We start from the raw sequence: 19,799 nt of genomic DNA on the forward strand, positions 1-19,799 counted from the left end.
TGGAGTGGTCATTGACATGTGTATAATAAATATTGGGATTATAAGGGTGTAGTTAGAGATTCAAACGTATTACAAATTTGATTTTGGTGTGGCGATAGATTACATATTTACATACCTGGGAAGTTTGTAGCAAATTTCTTTAGAAAATATGGTTGCTAATTTTATAAGGTCTATACGTAAATTTATTTTAATAAATGATTGGTTGATACGTAATTTTTATACAACTAAAATTATACAATAAAGTGATTTTATAATTTAATGATGTAATTTTTTTAATTTATTATCATTAACCATAATTGAAACTAACGAGAGTTGGGCGACCATCAGTACTTGAACATGGAAAGTCATTTTAAGCACAATTATTTATAAAAAATTATTTTATATATATTAGTCAAAATGATTATTTAACGATTTTCGAAACAATATAAAAATCATTTTTAAAATAATTTTTAGTAATAAAATATTATTTGATATTTTACAAAAAAAAATCCGATAGAATTATAATATTATAATTTGGGAAATATTATTATGAAATATATTATAAAAAATAAAAATTGGATAGGTAATTTATAAATTATTATTACTTAAGGAATAAATATATTTATAAATAAAACAAATTTATTAAAAGCATTATGCAATAATTTGTATGACCCACGTCTATCTATCTCAAAAAAATTAAAACCATCTCAACTCACTTCCAATCTAAACACACAATATTTTCAAAAATTATCACATCTTAACTCATTTCAACAATCTCATTATTATTCATAACTCATCTCTGAATCCAAACCACACTTAAACAACATCAAATATATATTGCTGCTTAGGTAATAAATATTAAAAAGTCGGTGGCTTAGCCATCAGGAGAAGAGGAACCTTTTTGTGCATTGTAAGCCCAACTGCTTCTTCCATATCCAGTTCTTCCCTTCTTACCGCATCAGCCATTTCCCAATCAAAACGATGGAGCAGATTTGCCAGTGCAAGTTCAATCAGCTGGGTAGCAAATTGTATTCCAGGACAACCCCTGCGGCCAGCTCCAAATGGTAACAGCTCGAAGTGTTGTCCTTTAAAATCCACTGAGCTATCCAACAAGAATCTCTCTGGTCTAAACTCTTTTGGATTCTTCCAATATTTTGGGTCTTCTCCTATGGATTTGGCATTGAAAAACACCCTTGTATTTGCTGGAATATGGAACCCTCCAATCGTGCAACTCTCAGTTGTTTCCCTGGGAAGAAGTAATGGGACTGGAGGATGAAGTCTAAATCCCTCCTTTACAATTGATTTTAGGTAAATGAGTTTCTGAAGGTCGCTTTCTTCCACCTGTTGTTTTCCCTTTACAGTTTCTCTCACCTCAACTTGCACTCTTTGCATTACAGATGGGTTCCTTATCAGCTCAGACATTATCCATACTATTGTGGCTGAAGATGTATCTGTGCCTGCAATAAACATGTCCTGTATTGGCCATGAATGGCAAATTTCTTACCTATTTGATACTTCCAATTCTACCAAAAGTTTATCAAGCAATTGGATAAATGAAAACAATAGGATAAAGTAAAGAAAGAAAGAGAAGCTGCATACAGTGAGGACAGCCTTAATTTGGTCAATATGGAGCGGGATTTCCTGATTTGAGTCCTTCTGAAGTCGAAGCAGTACATCAACAAGATCTTCATCATTTCCAGGTTTAGGGCTTCGGTGCTCCTCAATCACTTTTTCATAAAACTCATCCAGTTGTCTAAAATTCTTTTCCACCCTTGCTTCCTGACCATTAAACTTGTTGAGCCAACCCATCCATGGAAAGAATTCTGCTATGTAGAATCCTCCCACTAACTCCTGTGTTTCACGAAGAGTCTGATACACTCCACTCTTGCTGTCACTTCCTCCACCATCATATTTCTTCCCAAAAGCCGCGCGGCAAACGATGTTATTTGCAAGCGAAAGTGTCAATTCACTAAGATTGACAGGGCCAGAAGAAAGAGATACAGAATCAAGCATATGTGCAACCTCTTCGTCCCTCAAAGACTGAAAAGATTGGACCCTCTTAGCACTAAGTAGCTCCAAAATCACAATCTTCCTGACCTCTCTCCAGTAATCACCATAGGGAGCAAATGAAACAGAGGAGAGATTATAACTAAGTCTCTTTGCAGCGTAAAAAACTGGCCTTCCTGAAAAGACACGATCATGGGTTTTGAAGATCTCTCTTGCCATGTCTGCTGAGGAGACTATTAAAGTTGGTATCAAGCCTAGTTGCAAGAACATGAGCGGTCCGTACTCAGCAGAAAGGCGCTGAAGCGATCGATATAGCATGCCACCAAGCTGGTGCAGGTTCCCAATCAGAGGCAGCTTTCTAGGACCTGGAGGGAGCCTACTCTTTGCAGCTTCATGATTAGGCTTCTTCCTTTGCCCCAGCAATAATAAATACAGAAAGGGTGGAAGGAAAACAAAGACTAGCATCAAGAAAATTTGGGTGCTCATGGTGTTGTTGCTTTGAAACAATGGAAGAGGAGGCACGGCCCAGTTCTCCGTATAAATGGATTTGTATAAAGAATATGATACTTATCGTTCGGTTGCTAAATCTATCTAACTCATCAACTTTATGGTCACAATTTTTTCAAATTTTAATATAAAATATAATAAATAATTTAATTTTTTTAAATTTTAAAATAATAATAATATTAAAAAATAATATTCTAACAATATTTTATTATCTCAACTTAACTCACTTAAATACGCAAACGCAACCGCTTAAAATACAAGATTTATTTTCCTAACTTTTTTAAATTCGAATTTTAAATTTTATAATTTTTAGCATATTAATAACCGACAGAAATTAGTTTTTTATAAGTTTCTCATGATTTTTCTTAATTTCATTGTATTTTTCTTTATAAATGTGATCCCCTTGGGACCTTATAGTTATAGAACTGCATACATCCTAAAATTTTCCCCGTTGAGCAAAACGTTTGAGTTTTTATAGCCACATCCTCTTATTTATTATAACTCTATATAAATTAAGGAGAAATACTTCTATCGAGAAAATATTTCATAGAATAAATTTATGTAAAATACTGAATACAGTCGCATAGGGCAAACGGCTTGCAAACGGCTGCTTTCATGAAAAAAATAAAACGTACCGTTTTGTATAAAAACCAAAGCCACGCCACACTTCGCTTGAATCATGAGTTTGCTGCCAAGCTGCAGAGGATTGTAATCAAACTTTATACTTCAAAAGAAAAAGAAAAGCAAGATGTAAAAAGAAGTGCAGGGACCTAGGGAGAGAGGCTTTGACAAATTGATTTTAATGGTGAACGTCGAAAATTAAAGGTTGGCCTCCAACTACCATATTGAATGAGTGAGAGAGGTGAGACGTATGAGTCGTCATGTGGGGAAGAAAAGGGGTAGACAAAGCTGTACAGGTCGTCGATTTCGTGGAGAAGACGAAGGGAGGAAGACTAGAGATTGTATTTCTAATAGAGAGACTGAAAAATAAGTATGAAAAAGTGACTTGGTTTCGTTGGGAAAGACGAAGGGAGAACAAATGTGAAACGCATTGTTTTGCCATTTCATTTTCCATGGGAAAATTGAAGGTAGCAATAGAATTAGTGAAGACGGAGACTCTTGCTATCACCCTCTTCCAGACTGACTCTATTGTATCCGATGTGTCCGCTTGCAGCAGCTCGTTTACAAGCGTGAACTCACCCAGGGCCTCTTGTACGCTTCTCTTTCTTCTTCCCTCCGTTTTTTCTTCTCATTTTTTGTATTTTTGGTTTTCAAATTTAATCCTCTATTTTTGATTTCTAAGAAAATGTGAGGAAAGAAGGTGGAAAAAACAAAACTGATTTGAAAACCTGAGAATTATTCTACAAATAAAAATTCCACAACAATACTATTGAGCTTAGTACAACTATTTCAGTGGAGATTTTATATTTTTTTTCTTTCGACGCCAAAAGATCATAAAAGTGTAAAATCCATTTCCTACTTAGCTTTGCTTTATTTATTTCGCTCTGTTTTCTCAGCAACTAAGCAAAACTCAAAAAAATCTGAGAAGAAAAAACGACGTCACAAGTAATAAGATTCACAGAACTAGAGGAGCGACTGGTAGATAGAAGCAAATACGGGATAATGGGCCAAGGCAGAGGACCTGAGCGAGAGTACGGTTCCTCTCGACTTTCTCCATGAATTTGCCTCCGACATCGCGCTGCAAGACATCGTTGAGCAGACTTTCAAGCAACTTGCAGTTGTTGTTGAAGTTCTGGAACGATAAGCTTTGCAATTCAGAACCCATGCAGTGTTGCTTTATTTTTATTTTTTTATACGCCTAACGCCCGAAAGAACGATCATCTCGAACATGGTAGTTCAAATTATATGAAAGAAATGTTAACAATGAAACATGTTATTGTCGCTGCAATCCCATCTAGGGAGAGTTACAGACAAGTAATAGAAACAAAACATTACTCATACGAAATCCATTCCGTTTTCTCGCCCAACCCAGAAGCAGAAGAATGATCACACAGTGTCTCTAGAAATGTCTTCTTCATCCAATTGAATGGCTGGATGAGGGAAAGGGTAGAGGTGGCAGCTACGAAAATAATGGTGCCGTCAACGTGCAGGCGTTAAAGACCATGCCAGCTCGGTCCTCCAATCCGAGCCCCTGGCAGAGCCCTTACCTTCACAACGTTTCCCCGAGTCCTCTACCCGTCGGCGTGTCGCCATCTCCAAGGAGAGGGTCAGCGACTCCAAAGAAGTTCTTCTAGAGGCCTGTCCCGCTGCCTTCGCCCACTAAGCACATAATATCATTTTGGTTCGCGCAGTGAAATGGGTTTCATGGATTTCTAGAAAAGGCTTTTCGGTTTTCGTATTGAATGAGGCCGAGAAGAATAATGCTCTTGAATAATGTTTTTTTTTTTTTGGTGATGAGGCCTGACCGACTACACGGCGCCTACATAGGGCGACTGTGTATAGAAGAGCTGTTAAATTTATACTCGCATAGCATAACTTGAAATAAAAGCAACCCTTTCTACAAATTTTTCCGACCTTATTTCAAATAAAATATATTTTTAGAAAATAATAATAGTTTTATAAGTGATTTTATGAAAGTTACATTCATTTAAAACATAATATATAGCGCAAACTTTTGTGTATTTATCCTTATTCCTCCTAAATTGGATTCTGAATCCAACCGGGCAATCTTGCCGATGGTTTATCTACACCACGATACATTATCATTTTCAGTTAATTTTTCTTAATTCATCCAAAAGAAAATCTTCAATCCCAATATAAAAAAGAGTAATGTTAGATACAACATTAGAGTCATGTGTAAGTCTCACATATTACTTTTGAAAAATAATGGAAGCCACCATTAAAAATAGAACTTTTTCATTTGGTCTGTGAGACTTGCATACTTTAAAATTACAAATATTATTTTTCATATAAAAATAGTATACCCACAAAGTGACGTACTTTTATGTGATCTATTAGATCTATTTTATAATAAAAGTAACTTTATAATCTAACGTACTATATCAAGTCACGTCAATTTATAGATTTAATTTTATGTAATTCTTTTATACCTAAAACATTTCTTTATAAATAGTCTTAATTTAAAATGAAAGGAAAGATAATACGTTTTACCATATAGTATTGCACTAGCCCAATGGTTATGAGAACTGTAACAACAAAGAGATTACATAAAAGTAAACTCATAAATTGATGTAATTTTATGAAATTTGTTAGATATATTTTACAGTAAAAATAACTTTACAATCTATGTATCACATCAAGTCAATCAGTTTATAAATTTATTTTGATGTAATTTATTTGTATTTAAAATATTTTCTAATGACTATAAGCTCTATTCTATAAGTGAAAAAATAATTATTAGGTAACCTCTAAACGGGGATGACGATGACAATTTGGACCTATCACAACAGCCATGTGATTAAAGTTACTTCTTCCATTAGAAAATGATACCATACTGTTGAGTTTGTTCTTCAATTTCATCGTTTATATATTTTATTTTTTAATATTTTTTTATTTAATAGTTAAAAAATAATTATTAATGTATTAATATTCTTCTATATTTTAAAAATATTTAAACATATTGAAAAAATATTTAAAATAATAAATAAAAAAAAATTACAATTTACACTAATAATAGAACACACCAAGTGGGCAAACTTGGTAGCATGCTACCCTTTTCCGTTACCGAGGGTTTGACAGTACTGCAAAGATTTCCAAATTTCCTTTTTGTCACAAACAGTACCACTACTCCACAGTCCACACACGTTTATACAATTCAATTTGGGTTTGCCCATCTCTGACAAAGTTAAAGATACAATTCAATTTGGGTTTGCCCATCTCTGACAAAGTTAAATATACAATTCAATTTGGATTTGCCCATCTCGACAAAATTAAATATATGAAAACAATTACATGCATAAAGATATTATATCAAAATAAATTTATAAATTAATATAATTTTATGATATCTATTAGATTTATTTTATAATAAAAATAATTTTACAATTTAATGTATCAAATCAAGTCATATTAGTTTGTAAATTTACTTTATTTATAGTTATTTCAACAGTGGACTTTTTATTTTATTTTTATTAAAAAAAAAAAACAACAACAACTACTACTACAGATGGAGTGGACTTGTAGATAGGGAGAGAGTACAGATCCTATGCAATTTTCTTTAAGGTATTCCATCGATTTAATGAAATTCTTCTAAAATTTATAAAGTTAGTCGACTTGTGCTATGCGCAGAGATAGCTAATTTATTAAATAAAAATTCTATATAACTAATAGAACAATTAAGGGTATAGAGGGATCAAAGTAATTTTGACATTCAAGAATAATAACTAATTAATTAATTATATGATCTTTTGGTTCTATTTTCTGATTGTTTTCTTTATACACTGTAAAAAGAAAGTTATTTTGCAAAAATATCTTTTTATTTAAAATATAGTTATATAAATAGTTGTAAAAATAATTGTGCCTGTATCATTTGGATCACCCACAACTGCCACAGCTGAAAAAAAAAAAAAAATTAAAGAAAAGAGAAAATTCAAAACAAAATATAAAATCACAACAAAATCCACGACAATAAACAAAATACAAATTAAATCAACAATACAATACACATAAAATTGGAAACAAGAAGAAAAAACCTAAACTAGTAATAAAAACCACACGACTATGGGCCCGTGGCAACTACGAGAGGGACAGCTGGATTTGGATAGATAGAATACTTGAAAAGTATTGAGATTGTTTGTAAATAATAGTGAAAAAATAATAATAAAATATTAAATAATAATAAAAAGTATGTGAAAAATAATGAATAGTAATAAAAATAGGTAAAAAATAATGATAAAGTACAAAATAGTAGTGAGAGTGTTTGAGAGTACTTAACGTACTCTTATGATTCGTTTGTTTTTAGAAATGAGATGAGATGAGTTGAGATTAAAGTTAAAAAGTTGAATAAAATATTATAAGAATATATTTTTTAATATTATTTTTGTTTTAGAATTTGAAAAAGTTGAATTATTTATTTTATTTTGTGTGAAAATTTAAAAAAGTTATAATAATGAGATGAGGTGAGATGAATGAGATGTTTCTTGAAAATAAATAAGACCAATAGAGGTCAGAAAAGGAGGAGGATGAAAAAAAGAGGATATGGGATATGTCACTACAGCAACTGTGAGAGGAAGAGAAGGTTTGAGACGTAGAGAGGAAAGAAAGAGGGAGAAGTGAGATTGAGAGAAAGTGATTACGTTGGTTTGGATTTAGGGATGAAATAAAATGATTTTAAATAAAAGATAAAAGTTGAAAAAAATATTATTTTTTAATATTATTATTATTTTAAGATTTGAAAAAGTTTAATTATTTAATATATTTATTATGAAAATTTAAAAAAATTATAATGAATCCAAACACCCCAAATCAACGTAATTTCATATTATATATAAAAATAATAATTCCATTATCAAAATGAAGTTATTTTGATAACAAATTTATTTATTTTATTTATTTAAACAGTATTATTCTGCCGCTCAAAATAACTCTCTTTAAATGATCGTTAGACCAAAAATATATTTTTATTTTTTTATTTATATTTTCTTTATCATTTTAAAACATTTTTAAAAAATATAAAAAAATATTAATATACTAATAATCATTTTCTTAATTATTAAATAAAAAAAAATTTAAAATATGAAGTGTCAAAATAAAAGGACAAATTAAGTGAACAAAGTAATATTTTTCTATTTATTTTTCCAGCGGACAGGAGCACCACCCTAACATGATGCGGGAGGGGTTGCCGGCACGTCCCTACTCTGCCGGGACGGTGGACCCGGGGTGGGGGAGGGTATCCCAGGCCCACTCCTATTTTAGGGGATTAATTCTGTCCCGTGCAGAATACAATCCCGGAAAAAGCATATCCTTACTCTTTTCAAGTCGGATTTCTAACGGATAAGCAATTCCAAATCCACACTTTTTCAGTCTCCCCCAAGACAATGGAAGCTCTGGGACTTCCCTCTCTCAATTCTCATAACATTTCGTGCTCCAATTTTCAAGTCCAAAATGTTTCCAAAAATCCGGAAAGAACGCATTATTTCAGTTCCTTAGAGCTATCTTCTCTGAAACCCAGACCCTTTTGTTACAGTTCGTCAGAGCTGTCTTCTCTGAAACTCAGACCCTCATGCGGAACACCCCTTTTGGTACGCAAAGTTTCTAAATTATCCAAGCCCTAATGAACGGGCTTCATTTGATTATTTGTTGGTGTTTTGCTTCTCTCTAGTTTGGTTCAGAGAGAAAGAGAAAGAATAAAAGACGATTTTTATTTTTCTATTTATATGTCTTTTAACATTTTATTTTTATTTTGTTTAACGAATTTTCAACTTGAAAAGAGAGTTCGTGGTAGCATACAATTTTTTGAAATATGTAAAATTTTTAGGATCCATTTTCAGGGTTTCTTCTCGTTAAATTTTCGTAGAAACCAATGTAGCTTCTGTGATTGACTCTTCGCTCCATAGTTCTAATGTGGGTAGTCTTTATGGCTCATTTAGCACAGGACTGCTGTTCGAATGCAAGTTGATGGAGAAGATTATGAATTGAAGCAAATGAAAGATATGGCTGCTGCCAGGAAGAGATGGGAAGCTCTGGTATATTATATCCCAAAGTAACAGACTTCTATGTTTCTTTGGGCCAGGATAGATGAGTTAATAAGAAATTCAAGCATTGATGTTTTTCTGATGGATGTATTTTAAGTTGCACTTTGGTTTTGAAGGATTGCAATGTCTTGTTTCAGTTGAATTGTGGTCGTTATCAGTAGCACTAAGCCACCTAAAATTGAGTTTATAGCTCCTGCTTCTAATCAGAATCCCCAGTAATCGAGTGATGGTTCTAACTCTATATTACATTGGTGTGAGAGGATTCCAAATTCTAATAGAAAAGAAGATTAGTGGGTGAAAGAAAATGGGACAATTTGGATAATCTATATTAAATCAGATGCCATATAACATCCCCAATATGTCTATTCTCGTCTATACTCTTTCAAAAGGCAAGCTAGTGTTACCTTTATCATATACTAACTGTTGAGATGAACAGAAAGGATGATATATATATATATATATATACACACACACCTATATATATATTTTATGTAAATATGTGTTTATATTTGGTTAAGTGAACAAAAAATATGTTAAGCTATGATTTGCAATTCTATTGGAATATAATGGTAGGTGATAAGGTGATTGCCTTGATATTAATTTTTTGAATTATTTTTCAGAAACTTAGACCATGTATTTATTGTAAATACATTGTTTGTTAAGAGTTTGTGAAGATTTTTTTATAAGTATTAGAAGTTTTTATTACTAGAAAATGCAAAAAGGCATAACCCAAGTACAAAAGACGTATACAAGAGGATAACCTAGTTAGAAGTAGGAAAACATGCAAGAAAATTATGAAAGTTAAGCCCACTGAAATCCGTAGAGGTTATTCAAAGGAAAAAGGCATGAAAAGAAACTTTTAATCTCTTCTGTTGTCTGTTCGCAATTCTCAAAAGTTCTATCATTCATTTCCCTCAAAATATACCACACTAGACAGATATGGGTCATCTTCCACACCACTACAATTTGTGGGCTGCCGTGTGTTCCTATCCAATTGGCAAAGAGGTCTACTATTCTTCTGGGCATAACCCAACCCAACCCAACTTTACCAAGTTAGGAATCTATGAAGAATATGAGTGCTTTGACAGCTATGATCTATAATATTATTGGCTATCAGTTTTTTGGAGCTTGACTTGAAATTTTGACTAAATATCCATTCTGATCAAGGGGAGTAAGATTCTTAATTTGAAATATATGAAGACCATTGTGCCTTTCTTGGTGCATGCCTAATGCAGGGAGGCCTGACTTTATGGCTGTCGCCTAGATAACTTGATTGTGCCAATCTTTGAATAAACTGCTTAGATAACTTGATTGTGCCAATCTTTGTATCAACTGCAGTTTATTCAGTATGATTGTGATAATAATTCCTAAATGAATTTGTATTGTGTAGCTCAGGGACATCGGTTTATGTTTTACTGTTTTCAATAGGTCAGGGAAGAAAAAGTCAAAGTTCTAACTCCAAGGGAAGCCGGTTATGCAATTCAGCTATCTAACAAGACCCTCCTTGATGTCCGTCCCTCTATTGAACACAAAAAGGTGGGCAGTTTATCGTTCATTTGTTTTTTTGTATATAATTTACGCTTGAAAATCCAGATCCTCCAAGAATATATATATATATATATATATATATATATTTTATAGTTAATAAGAAAGTTTTATTACCATGAATAGGCAAAGCCCAAGTACACAGGACATATACAAAGGAAATACGTACATCACACTAGGAACAAAAAAGAGCCTAAAGCAAATCCTGAAAATTATCATCATTCAGTACAAGAGCCTCAGCCCACGAACCCAAAGTACAAAAGAAAAAATCCATAAGGTCTCTTAAAGAGCGTTCTTTGTCTTCGAAGCATCTCCCATTCATTTCCAACCAAAGGCACCACATCAAGCACAAAGGAATCATCTTCCATATGGCAGCCACACTAATTCTCCCCACAAAACCATTCCAACATGCGAGAAGATCAATCACTTCCTTCGGCATCACCCAAACAATACCTGTCCAGCCAAAAATCTCATTCCACTAAGACTTAGCCACCTCACGATGAATAAAGAGATGATTTATAGATTCACCATCTTTCTTGCACATGAAGCGCCAATCAACCATACACATGGCACGCTTTCTTAGATTATCCATGGTCAGAATTTTCCCAAGAATAAATTTTAGAACTCTCACTTGGCTTTAGCTCACTGCTTATTAGTTCCACGTGAACGTGCTTAATCACCTAACTCTTATTATGTTGTTTTATAGTTAATTGTGATAATTAGTATGATAGCTTGCATTGGTGATAATCATATACAGGTATAATATCCAATTCTTGGAGTACAATTAACTAGTTCCTTAGTGCGTATTGATTCATATAACAAGTTCTTGTTGCTAAACTGTATCTCAATTATTGTTTTTTAAAATCTTTTTCTCTTTCATTTCCTTTTACTTCCATATCCTGTTTTGCTTGGGAATTTTTATGTAGCATCATGTCTCCTTGGTTATTTTCTTTGACATAGTTCTTGAATATCATATAGTTTCCTGTGTTTTGAAGGCGTGGGTTAAAGGCTCAAGGTGGATTCCAATCTTTGATGTTGATACCAAGCTTGATGTTGGAACTCTGTCCAGAAAGATCACAAGTTTCATGATGGGTATCGCGAAGCCTTTGCTACCTTACATTCCGTAATCGATACACATGTGCCTGCGTGCATGTGCACACACATACACGTTCTGCCAATGTTAATGGATCGCCTAATAAAGCATCATTGAACAATGTGTTTATCATGGTTTACTGTGAAAAGGAGAGTAGTTATTTTGGTGCAGAGAGACTAGTATGAGTTTCACTGTTGTTCATGGAAACCTGGTTCCTTTATTAGGATAGGTTTCCCATGATTTTGTGCTGGTTAGTTTGTTAAATTGACTATTTTTTTGTGTAGGAGGTTGGTGGAGTGGCATGCCAACATTGTCTTACAACGAGTATGTGAGAAATTACTTCTTATCATTTACTTGTCTATACAATGACTGCCATTTGTTGTTTTTTCTTTCTTTGACAGCCAATTCTTACCAAAAGTTCAGGAGAATTATCCAAAAGATACAGACCTTATTGTTGCATGCCAGAAGGGGTTGAGGTGAGGAGAATTTTCAAAAGTTCTTATCATTGTCTATACCTGTTGGAGGGAATTACAACTTTGATGGGCAGCATTGCATTTTTCTGTTTAAGTGAGATTATTTATGTTAAGCTGCGAAGCAGTACATTCAAGATGTAACACTTGCATTTATGTTGCCAGTTTTGCTATGACTGCAAGCTCTTTACATGGGCCTTTTCTCTCTCTTTACTCTCTTCTGTGGTAGATTTCTTTGCCTTAGTTTTTATGAAATATAAATATGTGGAATTGATGGGACCATTTGAGAGTCAAGAGATATCCAGAGCAACAATAGGCAAAGAAGGGCTTTAAGTAACAGTAATGAAAGTTAATTTCCTTGAAAAATCTATGATATGGAGAGATCTTCATGATTCTTTAAACCATGAGATGCTTGAGTCATCGCTGAGCATGAAACACTAATATGAGGGATAAACAAGAATGATGAAATACTGCTTCAGTTTTGCAGATTTTATCCAATTTGGTCTTGAACAATATGATATCTCTCTCCAGACAGTGGCTGTCCCTTCGCCAGGATTTATATGGCATACCCCTGTTGTTTGTTCAGGTTGGAGTTTATGTTCTTTGATTCACTCCAATCATTTATCACTACAGTGAAGCATATATTCCATCTTGGGTGAGAAACAGAAGGGTGCCACTTAGAGGCCTGCCTGAGACAGTCATAGTATGTGTTGGCATCCTGCATATACTGATTAGATAAGACTCTTTTTTTTTTTTTTTAAAGAGGACGGTGCCCCAATTTTATTAATTACCCTCACTTATGGTGGAAGAATACCTTGAACATATAGCAAAACTTGGGGGCTACATGGAGAAAAATAAAGGCCCAAACCCAAGTTCCTCAAAAGAAATAAAGACCTTATATAGATAATTAGATATTATAAGAAAGAAAAATAAGGAAAAACCTATAAAATTTAATGCCTAATAGTAAAATCTTATCTAAAATATAAAATTTAGATAAGACACCGAGGGATGCAAATCACTACTAAAGAATAAATCCAAATATTGTTGGTATAACTAGGGCTGAGCACCGACCGTTTCGGAGTTTGAGGGCCCAACCTCCGACTCAGACTTTGTCGGAGGTCGATTCGACCTCCGACTCCGACTCCGACTCCGAGACGTACAGAATCCGCTCCGACTCCGACTTTGACTTGTCGGAGCGGAGTCGGATTTTTTGATTTTTATTTTTTTCGTCTTTTTTAACTTCATATTTGACCCACATTTAAAAAAAAAAATAAAATTGTGAGCTTTCAAATTTCAATTTTCTCAACATTACAATCTAAACTAATTAAACTTTTGATTATAACAAAAAATACAACTAAATAAAACAAGTAACATACTAACTTTTGATTAAACTTTTGCTATAGTGATTTTAATTTAGTATAATTATATAATAGTATTAGTATAAATATTATACTAACTATATCACTGATTGTATTAGCACACTAATGTCTAATACTAGTATATCACTATAGTTAATCGTATTATATAGTAATATAGTATTAGTAATTAATACTATAGTGATTTATATAGTAATTTATATATAGGCTTAAAGTGGTTTACTAATTTATATATAGTAATTAATACTATTAGTAATTTATATGAATAATACTTTAGTTATTATACATTAGTATTATATGTTATTATAAATTTATAGATTTGTGTTTATCCATTAGTATTACAATATTACATGTTGATGTTATTATGCATCTTAGTATTTATAGTATATTATATATACATTAGGATTACATGCTATTATATTTATACATTAGTAATTTAGTGTTATATGGTAGTAATATTGTAAATTTGTAATAGTATGATATTTACATATAGTCATATACTAAACTATTATTAGTCAATTTAGTCTATATATTATAGTATAAATATATTATTTAACTAGTATATTATTGAGTTTAACTAACTATATAAGATATAATTGTATAAAATTTAAATAATTAATGTATAGAAAAACACATCTTTTTATAAAATATGTATAAAATTGGAGGCGGAGGCGGAGTCAGAGGGTCGGAGCCGGATCAGAGCGGAGCCGGAGTCGGTTCATTAATGACTCTGACTCCGACTCCGACTCCGACTCCGACTTCCAAGAGGAAAAAACCTCCAACTCTGACAAGTCGGAGTCGGAGCAGAGCCGGTGTGGAGTTGGATTCGGAGTCGGATTGTCGGATTTTTGCTCAGCCCTAGGTATAACATGGAGAATGGTATTTGTTATCTCCTCCCACTTATCTCATTTTGTAGTTCATTATTCTGGCAGGTCTCTAGCTGCTTGTGAGCTACTTTATAATGCCGGCTACAGAAACCTTTTCTGGGTGCAAGGGGGCCTGGAAGCTGCAGAAGAGGAGGTATTTGATATGAGAAGTAGAGGCCTTCCCTTTTTATTATCGATTTATTTCCTGCTCGTTTTTGTTCCTTTTCTGTCAATCAAATATGAATAAGGGAAGATATTAGCACTCATTTTATGTGAAGCAGGATCTTGTTATCGAAGGTCCTCAACCTCTTAAATTTGCTGGAATTGGTGGGGTTTCTGAGTTTCTTGGGTAACTATTTATTACTTTTCCTATTTTCCTTTGGAATTGTATCATAATGAATTGTTATGAGACAATATGGTACATGCTATAGTCTGTAAGTTACCCAGCTGTGAGACATTATAGTACGCCTCATTCATATGGAAATATATAAAATTCCATACTACAGATTGGTACACATTATACTACACGCAAGTTTTCCAGCACCCAGTCTCACCTGGCACTTGTCCTTTGGGTTAGAAAATGATGCTGGTACGATCTACTGCTGATCTACTTCATTAAGGAAAATGCATCCACAGCTGATCTCTAGACTGCCATTAGATGAACTATCCAGTAGTGCCAGTAGATCAGATTTGGCATTATTATCAGACAATGGTTCTACTTCCTCTGAACAATGAAAAGCAAGGGCTGGTCTTGTTGCTGGTTGATTTCACATATCTGAGTACAATGGTGCTTCCATAAGAATGGAGTGTGTGGGTTTCGTTGTGGGTTGAAGACCTACTGAGGGCACGTGTTAACCTGTCAATATAAAGGGGAAAATAATATTTCCTGATTTCTTCATCAAAAAGATTTCCTGAGTTTCTCTGTCATCTCTAGCTTGAAAGACAAACTTGATTGTGTAACATGTTTTTTAACGTATTTTCTGCGGCACACTTTATTGTTGAACTGATATGTTCTACCAACATTTATTAACGAGTGAATCCAGCAAATTTGACATTTTTATTTCCAGTTTTACTGATCAACAAAGAGATGCAGCTTCGAGACAAGGTTGGAGTTACCGACTAGTGTTCTCTGCCCGGCTGGTAATCATTCTGTTTCTGACATTGTTAAACTTTAAACTACTTAGGCTTGGTTTGGATATAAGAGTGATCGCAAATCGTTTCATCTAATCATTACAACTTTTTCAAATTCCCACATAAAATATAATAAACAATTCAACTTTTTCAAATTTCAAAACAATAATAATATTAAAAAATAATATTCTAACAATATTTTATTCAACTTTTAACTTTTATCTTAACTCGCTATCCAAGCGGCACCTTAGTCTTTACTCTGTTACCTTGTAAAGAGTATATGACGTTTGATTGTGGATGGCACAGGTGGGGATCTTTCTCGTTGCTGATGCGTTGTTTTTTGGTGCTCAGCAAGTGGGCCATTATCTTCAGGATCTAAGGTCTCACTGATGTTCAGAAACTGAGTTTGAATATTTGATTCAACTAATAGAGAGAGCGGTTTGCCGTTCTGGATCACCTTATGAAGACGAGTTTGCCAATGATCGTGAATTTTCCTTTCCAGAGTATTTCAAGAAGCCAAAATGCATATTTTCTTTTTCAACAATGAATACCCCATATTACATCTTTTCCGATGCTTTTGAATCGTCAAATTTCAGCAGTTTTTTTTTTTTTTTCTACTATGTGCTGTTTTGGAGCTAATCAAGAGTGATTGTCTATGCAAATTTTGTTGAAATCTTTGTGGAGTTGCTAAAAGGTTACATTGGATTGCAATGTAATGTATAGCTTCTGTCAGCCCTTTTGCTGGATAATTTATCCTTGTTTCCTTCATCTGAGTTCTAGACAACTTATGGACGTGTCCATTAACTCTAGCTTACATATATTTATTCCTGTGGCATCCATAGAAGATGAGATGGGGGAGAATAGGTTGGTTATCAATGCTGAGTTTAGCTCTGGTGACAAATGTGTTTATTTGCATTTTCCAATGTTCAACGCATAAGCCTTGTAAATTAGCTCTCGTAGTGTAATATTTCTCCCTTTCATGCTTGAGCTCAACGCAGATGAGGTTCACTACAGAAGTAAATTCGAGCGTTGTACACACAACTATTTGGGAGTTGGATATTCCCAAATGTAGGCAAAGGATAGGTAGATTATTATTTGAGATTAAAACATTACACATACAAACACACCTATATACCTATTTGGGAGATTGGTTATCCCTAAAATATGCAGACAGAGTTGAAGATTCTCAATTGACATTAAACATTAGATGTCTTTATCCGAAAATTCAAATAAAAACATCAGAGTTCCTTATTCGAAAATGCTCCATGGGACAGCCGTTGATCAAGTATCGTCATTTGTTTTGTCCAACTGGAAAGCGCGGTTTGGCAATGACGAGTAGATGTGCTATCCTATGCATTGTAATGCCGAAAACTTCTGACATATCCAGATCTTTAGGTGAAGTGCCAGGAGGAAGCTCCCAATCAAAGCTGTGGAGAAGTTGAGCTAGAGCGAGCTCAATAGTTGCTTCTCCAAATGCTATAGCTGGGCAACTTCTTCGTCCAGCGCCGAAAGGTATTAACTCGAAATGCTGCCCCTTGAAGTCGATAGTGCTATCCATAAATCTTTCTGGTTCAAATGCATTTGGATTTTCCCAAGATTCTGGGTCTCTGCCTATTGCCCAGGCATTGACGAAAAAACGTGTTTTGGATGGAATATTGTAGCCATCAATACTAACATCTTCCATGGATTCTCTAGGAACTAATACTGGAGCAGGAGGATGCAGCCGAAAGATTTCTTTGATGACAGCTTTAATGTAGTGCAACTGGGGTAGATCACTTTGCAAAACAACTTCTCTATCTCTGACTACGCTTCGTAATTCGGCTTGTGCTCTTTCCATGACTTTAGGGTTCATGATAAGCTCCGTCATTCCCCAGTCAAGGGTGATGAACGTTGTATCAGTTCCAGCAGCAAACATATCCTGCATAAACAGTAATGATACTAATATCATTATAATCTGTATGACAAAAATCATTCATACTCGTTAAGTTGGGACTTTTATAGCTGTGATTGAAGTAAAAGAGAGTCTTCACTCACCAAGATTATAGCCTTTATGTTGTCTGTGGTAAGTGGAATTTCATCATATTCATTCTTTTGTAGATCGAGTAACACATCCACAAGGTCCTTGTGCTCCTCTGTCTCCCTTTTGGGATCACGATGTTCAGTCAAAAACAAGTCGAAAAGTTTATCAAAGCGTCGAAAAGTATCTTGAAGTCTGGATTTCATGCCCGTTAAGCTGTGTACAAATTCCATGGAAGGGAAGAAATCTCCAAGGCTAAACCCTCCAAGCAATTCCTGATACTCCTCCAGCATATTTTGGAACCCATGCTGATCGTATTCTCCTCCTCCCGAGAAATCCCTTCCGAATGCAACCCGACAAAGAACATCATTTGCGTATAGTCCAAGGATCTTGGTTAGATCGGTGGTGCCAGGATAGAACTCTGCAACTCGACGAACCAAACGAGCTACTTCTTCTTCTCTAACAAAGCTATATGATTGAACTCTTCTGACACTAAGTAGTTCAAGTATGCATATTTTTCGAATATGCCTCCAATAAGCACCATAGGGGGAGAAGACAACATCGGTGCAATTGTAGAAAAGATGTTTTGCAGAAAAGATTTGTGGACGACTCGACAGCGCAAGATCATGGGTTTTCATTACTTCCTTGGCCAGTCCAGCCGATGAAACTACCACTGTTGGGATCTCACCAAGTTGTAAGAAAATTATTGAACCATACTTCTTTGCTAGGTTATGGAGAGAGAGATGAGGCATGTTGCCAAGCTGGTGAAGGTTTCCAATGATGGGCAGCTTTGGAGGGCTTGGTGGGAGGTTGGATCTTTTCCTTGACTTCTCCTTGAAGAAAAACCTGAGCAACACCGCTAGGAAAATGGATGCAAAGGGTAACATGAAGGGTTGGAAGCTTTCCTTTAGCCATTGCAGAGAAGCCATGAGAGTTTTCATAAGCATGAGTGAGTGTATGGTTGTAGACGGGGGTCATCCATATAAATTTGCAGCTGTGGCTATGAGCTTTTCTCTAGTGAATTTATTTATTTTGTTTTTAGTGTTTAGTGTTTACTTTTCCAAGTTTTCCTCTACCAATTGCCATAGGCGAAGTGCAGAGGTGACATAAGTGATCAGGACTGACGGTAACACTGAAATATTGAAATTTGAGCAATTGATCCCATTGCATTGGTTCTAAAATATTCCACTGTCCTTATTCAGATTTTTCTACATTCCAGCACAACAAAGATATTTTGATTTCCAAAGTTACGTCAATATTGGAATATTTCCGGTTGCGAATAAGAAGTGGGACCATATATTGCTTGTAATTAGGGTTGAAAGTTGGTCGGTCTGGACAGGAGAAACTGATTGGACCAGACCGACTCGGGGCCGAGACCCTGAAATAGAGGATCGAGACTTTCGGTCAGGTCCCGTTCCAGGGATTTCCCACCCCAGACCGGACCGACCAAACTAAAAACAAAATGTATATTTTTTTATATAATAATTGTATAATTAATTATATAATTTTCACCTAACCTATCACCATGAAAAATATAAAATTTTAAATATGTTACTAACAAATTAATATTCTATCAATTAACTAATTATATAGTAATTATATAAGTTAAGAATGTAATTTTCATCTAATTTATTATTATTGACCATATAAAATAATTTTTTATTGAGTTAGTTACATAATCTACATTAATAATTCATCACCCCTTCCCCAGCGGCCGCAAGGACCGGACTACACTCCTTGTAATTTCCAAGAAGAGTTGTTTCTCTTTGTAATATTCTAGGAATTTTCATTATTATAAATATTGATAAATTGACTTGAATGTTTTAATTAAAAAAAATTACCAATAAACTCATAAATTGACCTGACTTTAGAGTTGTAAATGAACTAGTCTGTTCGATAGTTCGTTCGGTACTGGTCCGATTAAACTCGAATCGAACTCGATTCGTGAAAAAAAGAGGTTGTCAGTGAAAGTAAATACTCGTTCGATTAGTAAATGACACATACCCGAAAAAAATCAACTCCACTCCTCTAAGGCTCGTTAAGGCCTGCTCCTTTATGCCCGATTCAATTAGATTAAAATTCATTCATATATTGTTACATCTATGTATATATATATACATATATATATATATAT

At 34.1% G+C, this 19,799-nt stretch overlaps 3 protein-coding genes across 5 annotated transcripts; 1 reads left to right on the plus strand and 2 right to left on the minus strand.

Annotated features, from left to right (window-relative positions):
* Positions 1 to 791: 791 nt before the first annotated feature.
* LOC121235954 (cytochrome P450 71A9-like) lies at positions 792 to 2,540 on the minus strand. Its single transcript, XM_041132409.1, has 2 exons — positions 1,579 to 2,540; positions 792 to 1,452 (listed from the first exon to the last, which is right to left on the minus strand). Exons 1-2 carry the CDS (start codon positions 2,470 to 2,472, stop codon positions 838 to 840), a joined length of 1,509 nt encoding a protein of 502 aa, XP_040988343.1. The 5' UTR covers positions 2,473 to 2,540; the 3' UTR covers positions 792 to 837.
* A 5,731-nt stretch (positions 2,541 to 8,271) lies between these two features.
* Positions 8,272 to 16,414, plus strand: LOC121234148 (rhodanese-like domain-containing protein 11, chloroplastic). 3 transcript variants are annotated; one of them, XM_041129963.1, is made up of 10 exons: positions 8,276 to 8,714; positions 9,063 to 9,158; positions 10,596 to 10,703; positions 11,708 to 11,804; positions 12,090 to 12,129; positions 12,207 to 12,281; positions 14,584 to 14,671; positions 14,799 to 14,866; positions 15,585 to 15,657; positions 15,955 to 16,414. In XM_041129963.1, the coding sequence occupies exons 1-10, from the start codon at positions 8,511 to 8,513 to the stop codon at positions 16,036 to 16,038; spliced, it is 933 nt and encodes a 310-aa protein (XP_040985897.1). In that variant the 5' UTR covers positions 8,276 to 8,510; the 3' UTR covers positions 16,039 to 16,414. The 3 variants fall into 3 exon arrangements, 2 of the variants coding, with proteins under 2 accessions (XP_040985898.1, XP_040985897.1); XR_005934317.1 differs by lacking the exons at positions 14,799 to 14,866; positions 15,585 to 15,657; positions 15,955 to 16,414 and adding an exon at positions 12,755 to 12,978 and having other exon boundaries at positions 8,272 to 8,714; XM_041129964.1 differs by lacking the exons at positions 14,584 to 14,671; positions 14,799 to 14,866; positions 15,585 to 15,657; positions 15,955 to 16,414 and adding an exon at positions 12,755 to 13,153 and having other exon boundaries at positions 8,272 to 8,714.
* A 303-nt stretch (positions 16,415 to 16,717) lies between these two features.
* Positions 16,718 to 18,715, minus strand: LOC121234147 (cytochrome P450 71AP13-like). The gene is made up of 2 exons (XM_041129962.1): positions 17,683 to 18,715; positions 16,718 to 17,566 (listed from the first exon to the last, which is right to left on the minus strand). The coding sequence occupies exons 1-2, from the start codon at positions 18,610 to 18,612 to the stop codon at positions 16,940 to 16,942; spliced, it is 1,557 nt and encodes a 518-aa protein (XP_040985896.1). The 5' UTR covers positions 18,613 to 18,715; the 3' UTR covers positions 16,718 to 16,939.
* Between the last annotated feature and the right edge of the window lie 1,084 nt (positions 18,716 to 19,799).

Source organism: Juglans microcarpa x Juglans regia, chromosome 6D (genome assembly GCF_004785595.1).
Source record: "Juglans microcarpa x Juglans regia isolate MS1-56 chromosome 6D, Jm3101_v1.0, whole genome shotgun sequence".
Taxonomy (NCBI): domain Eukaryota; kingdom Viridiplantae; phylum Streptophyta; class Magnoliopsida; order Fagales; family Juglandaceae; genus Juglans; species Juglans microcarpa x Juglans regia.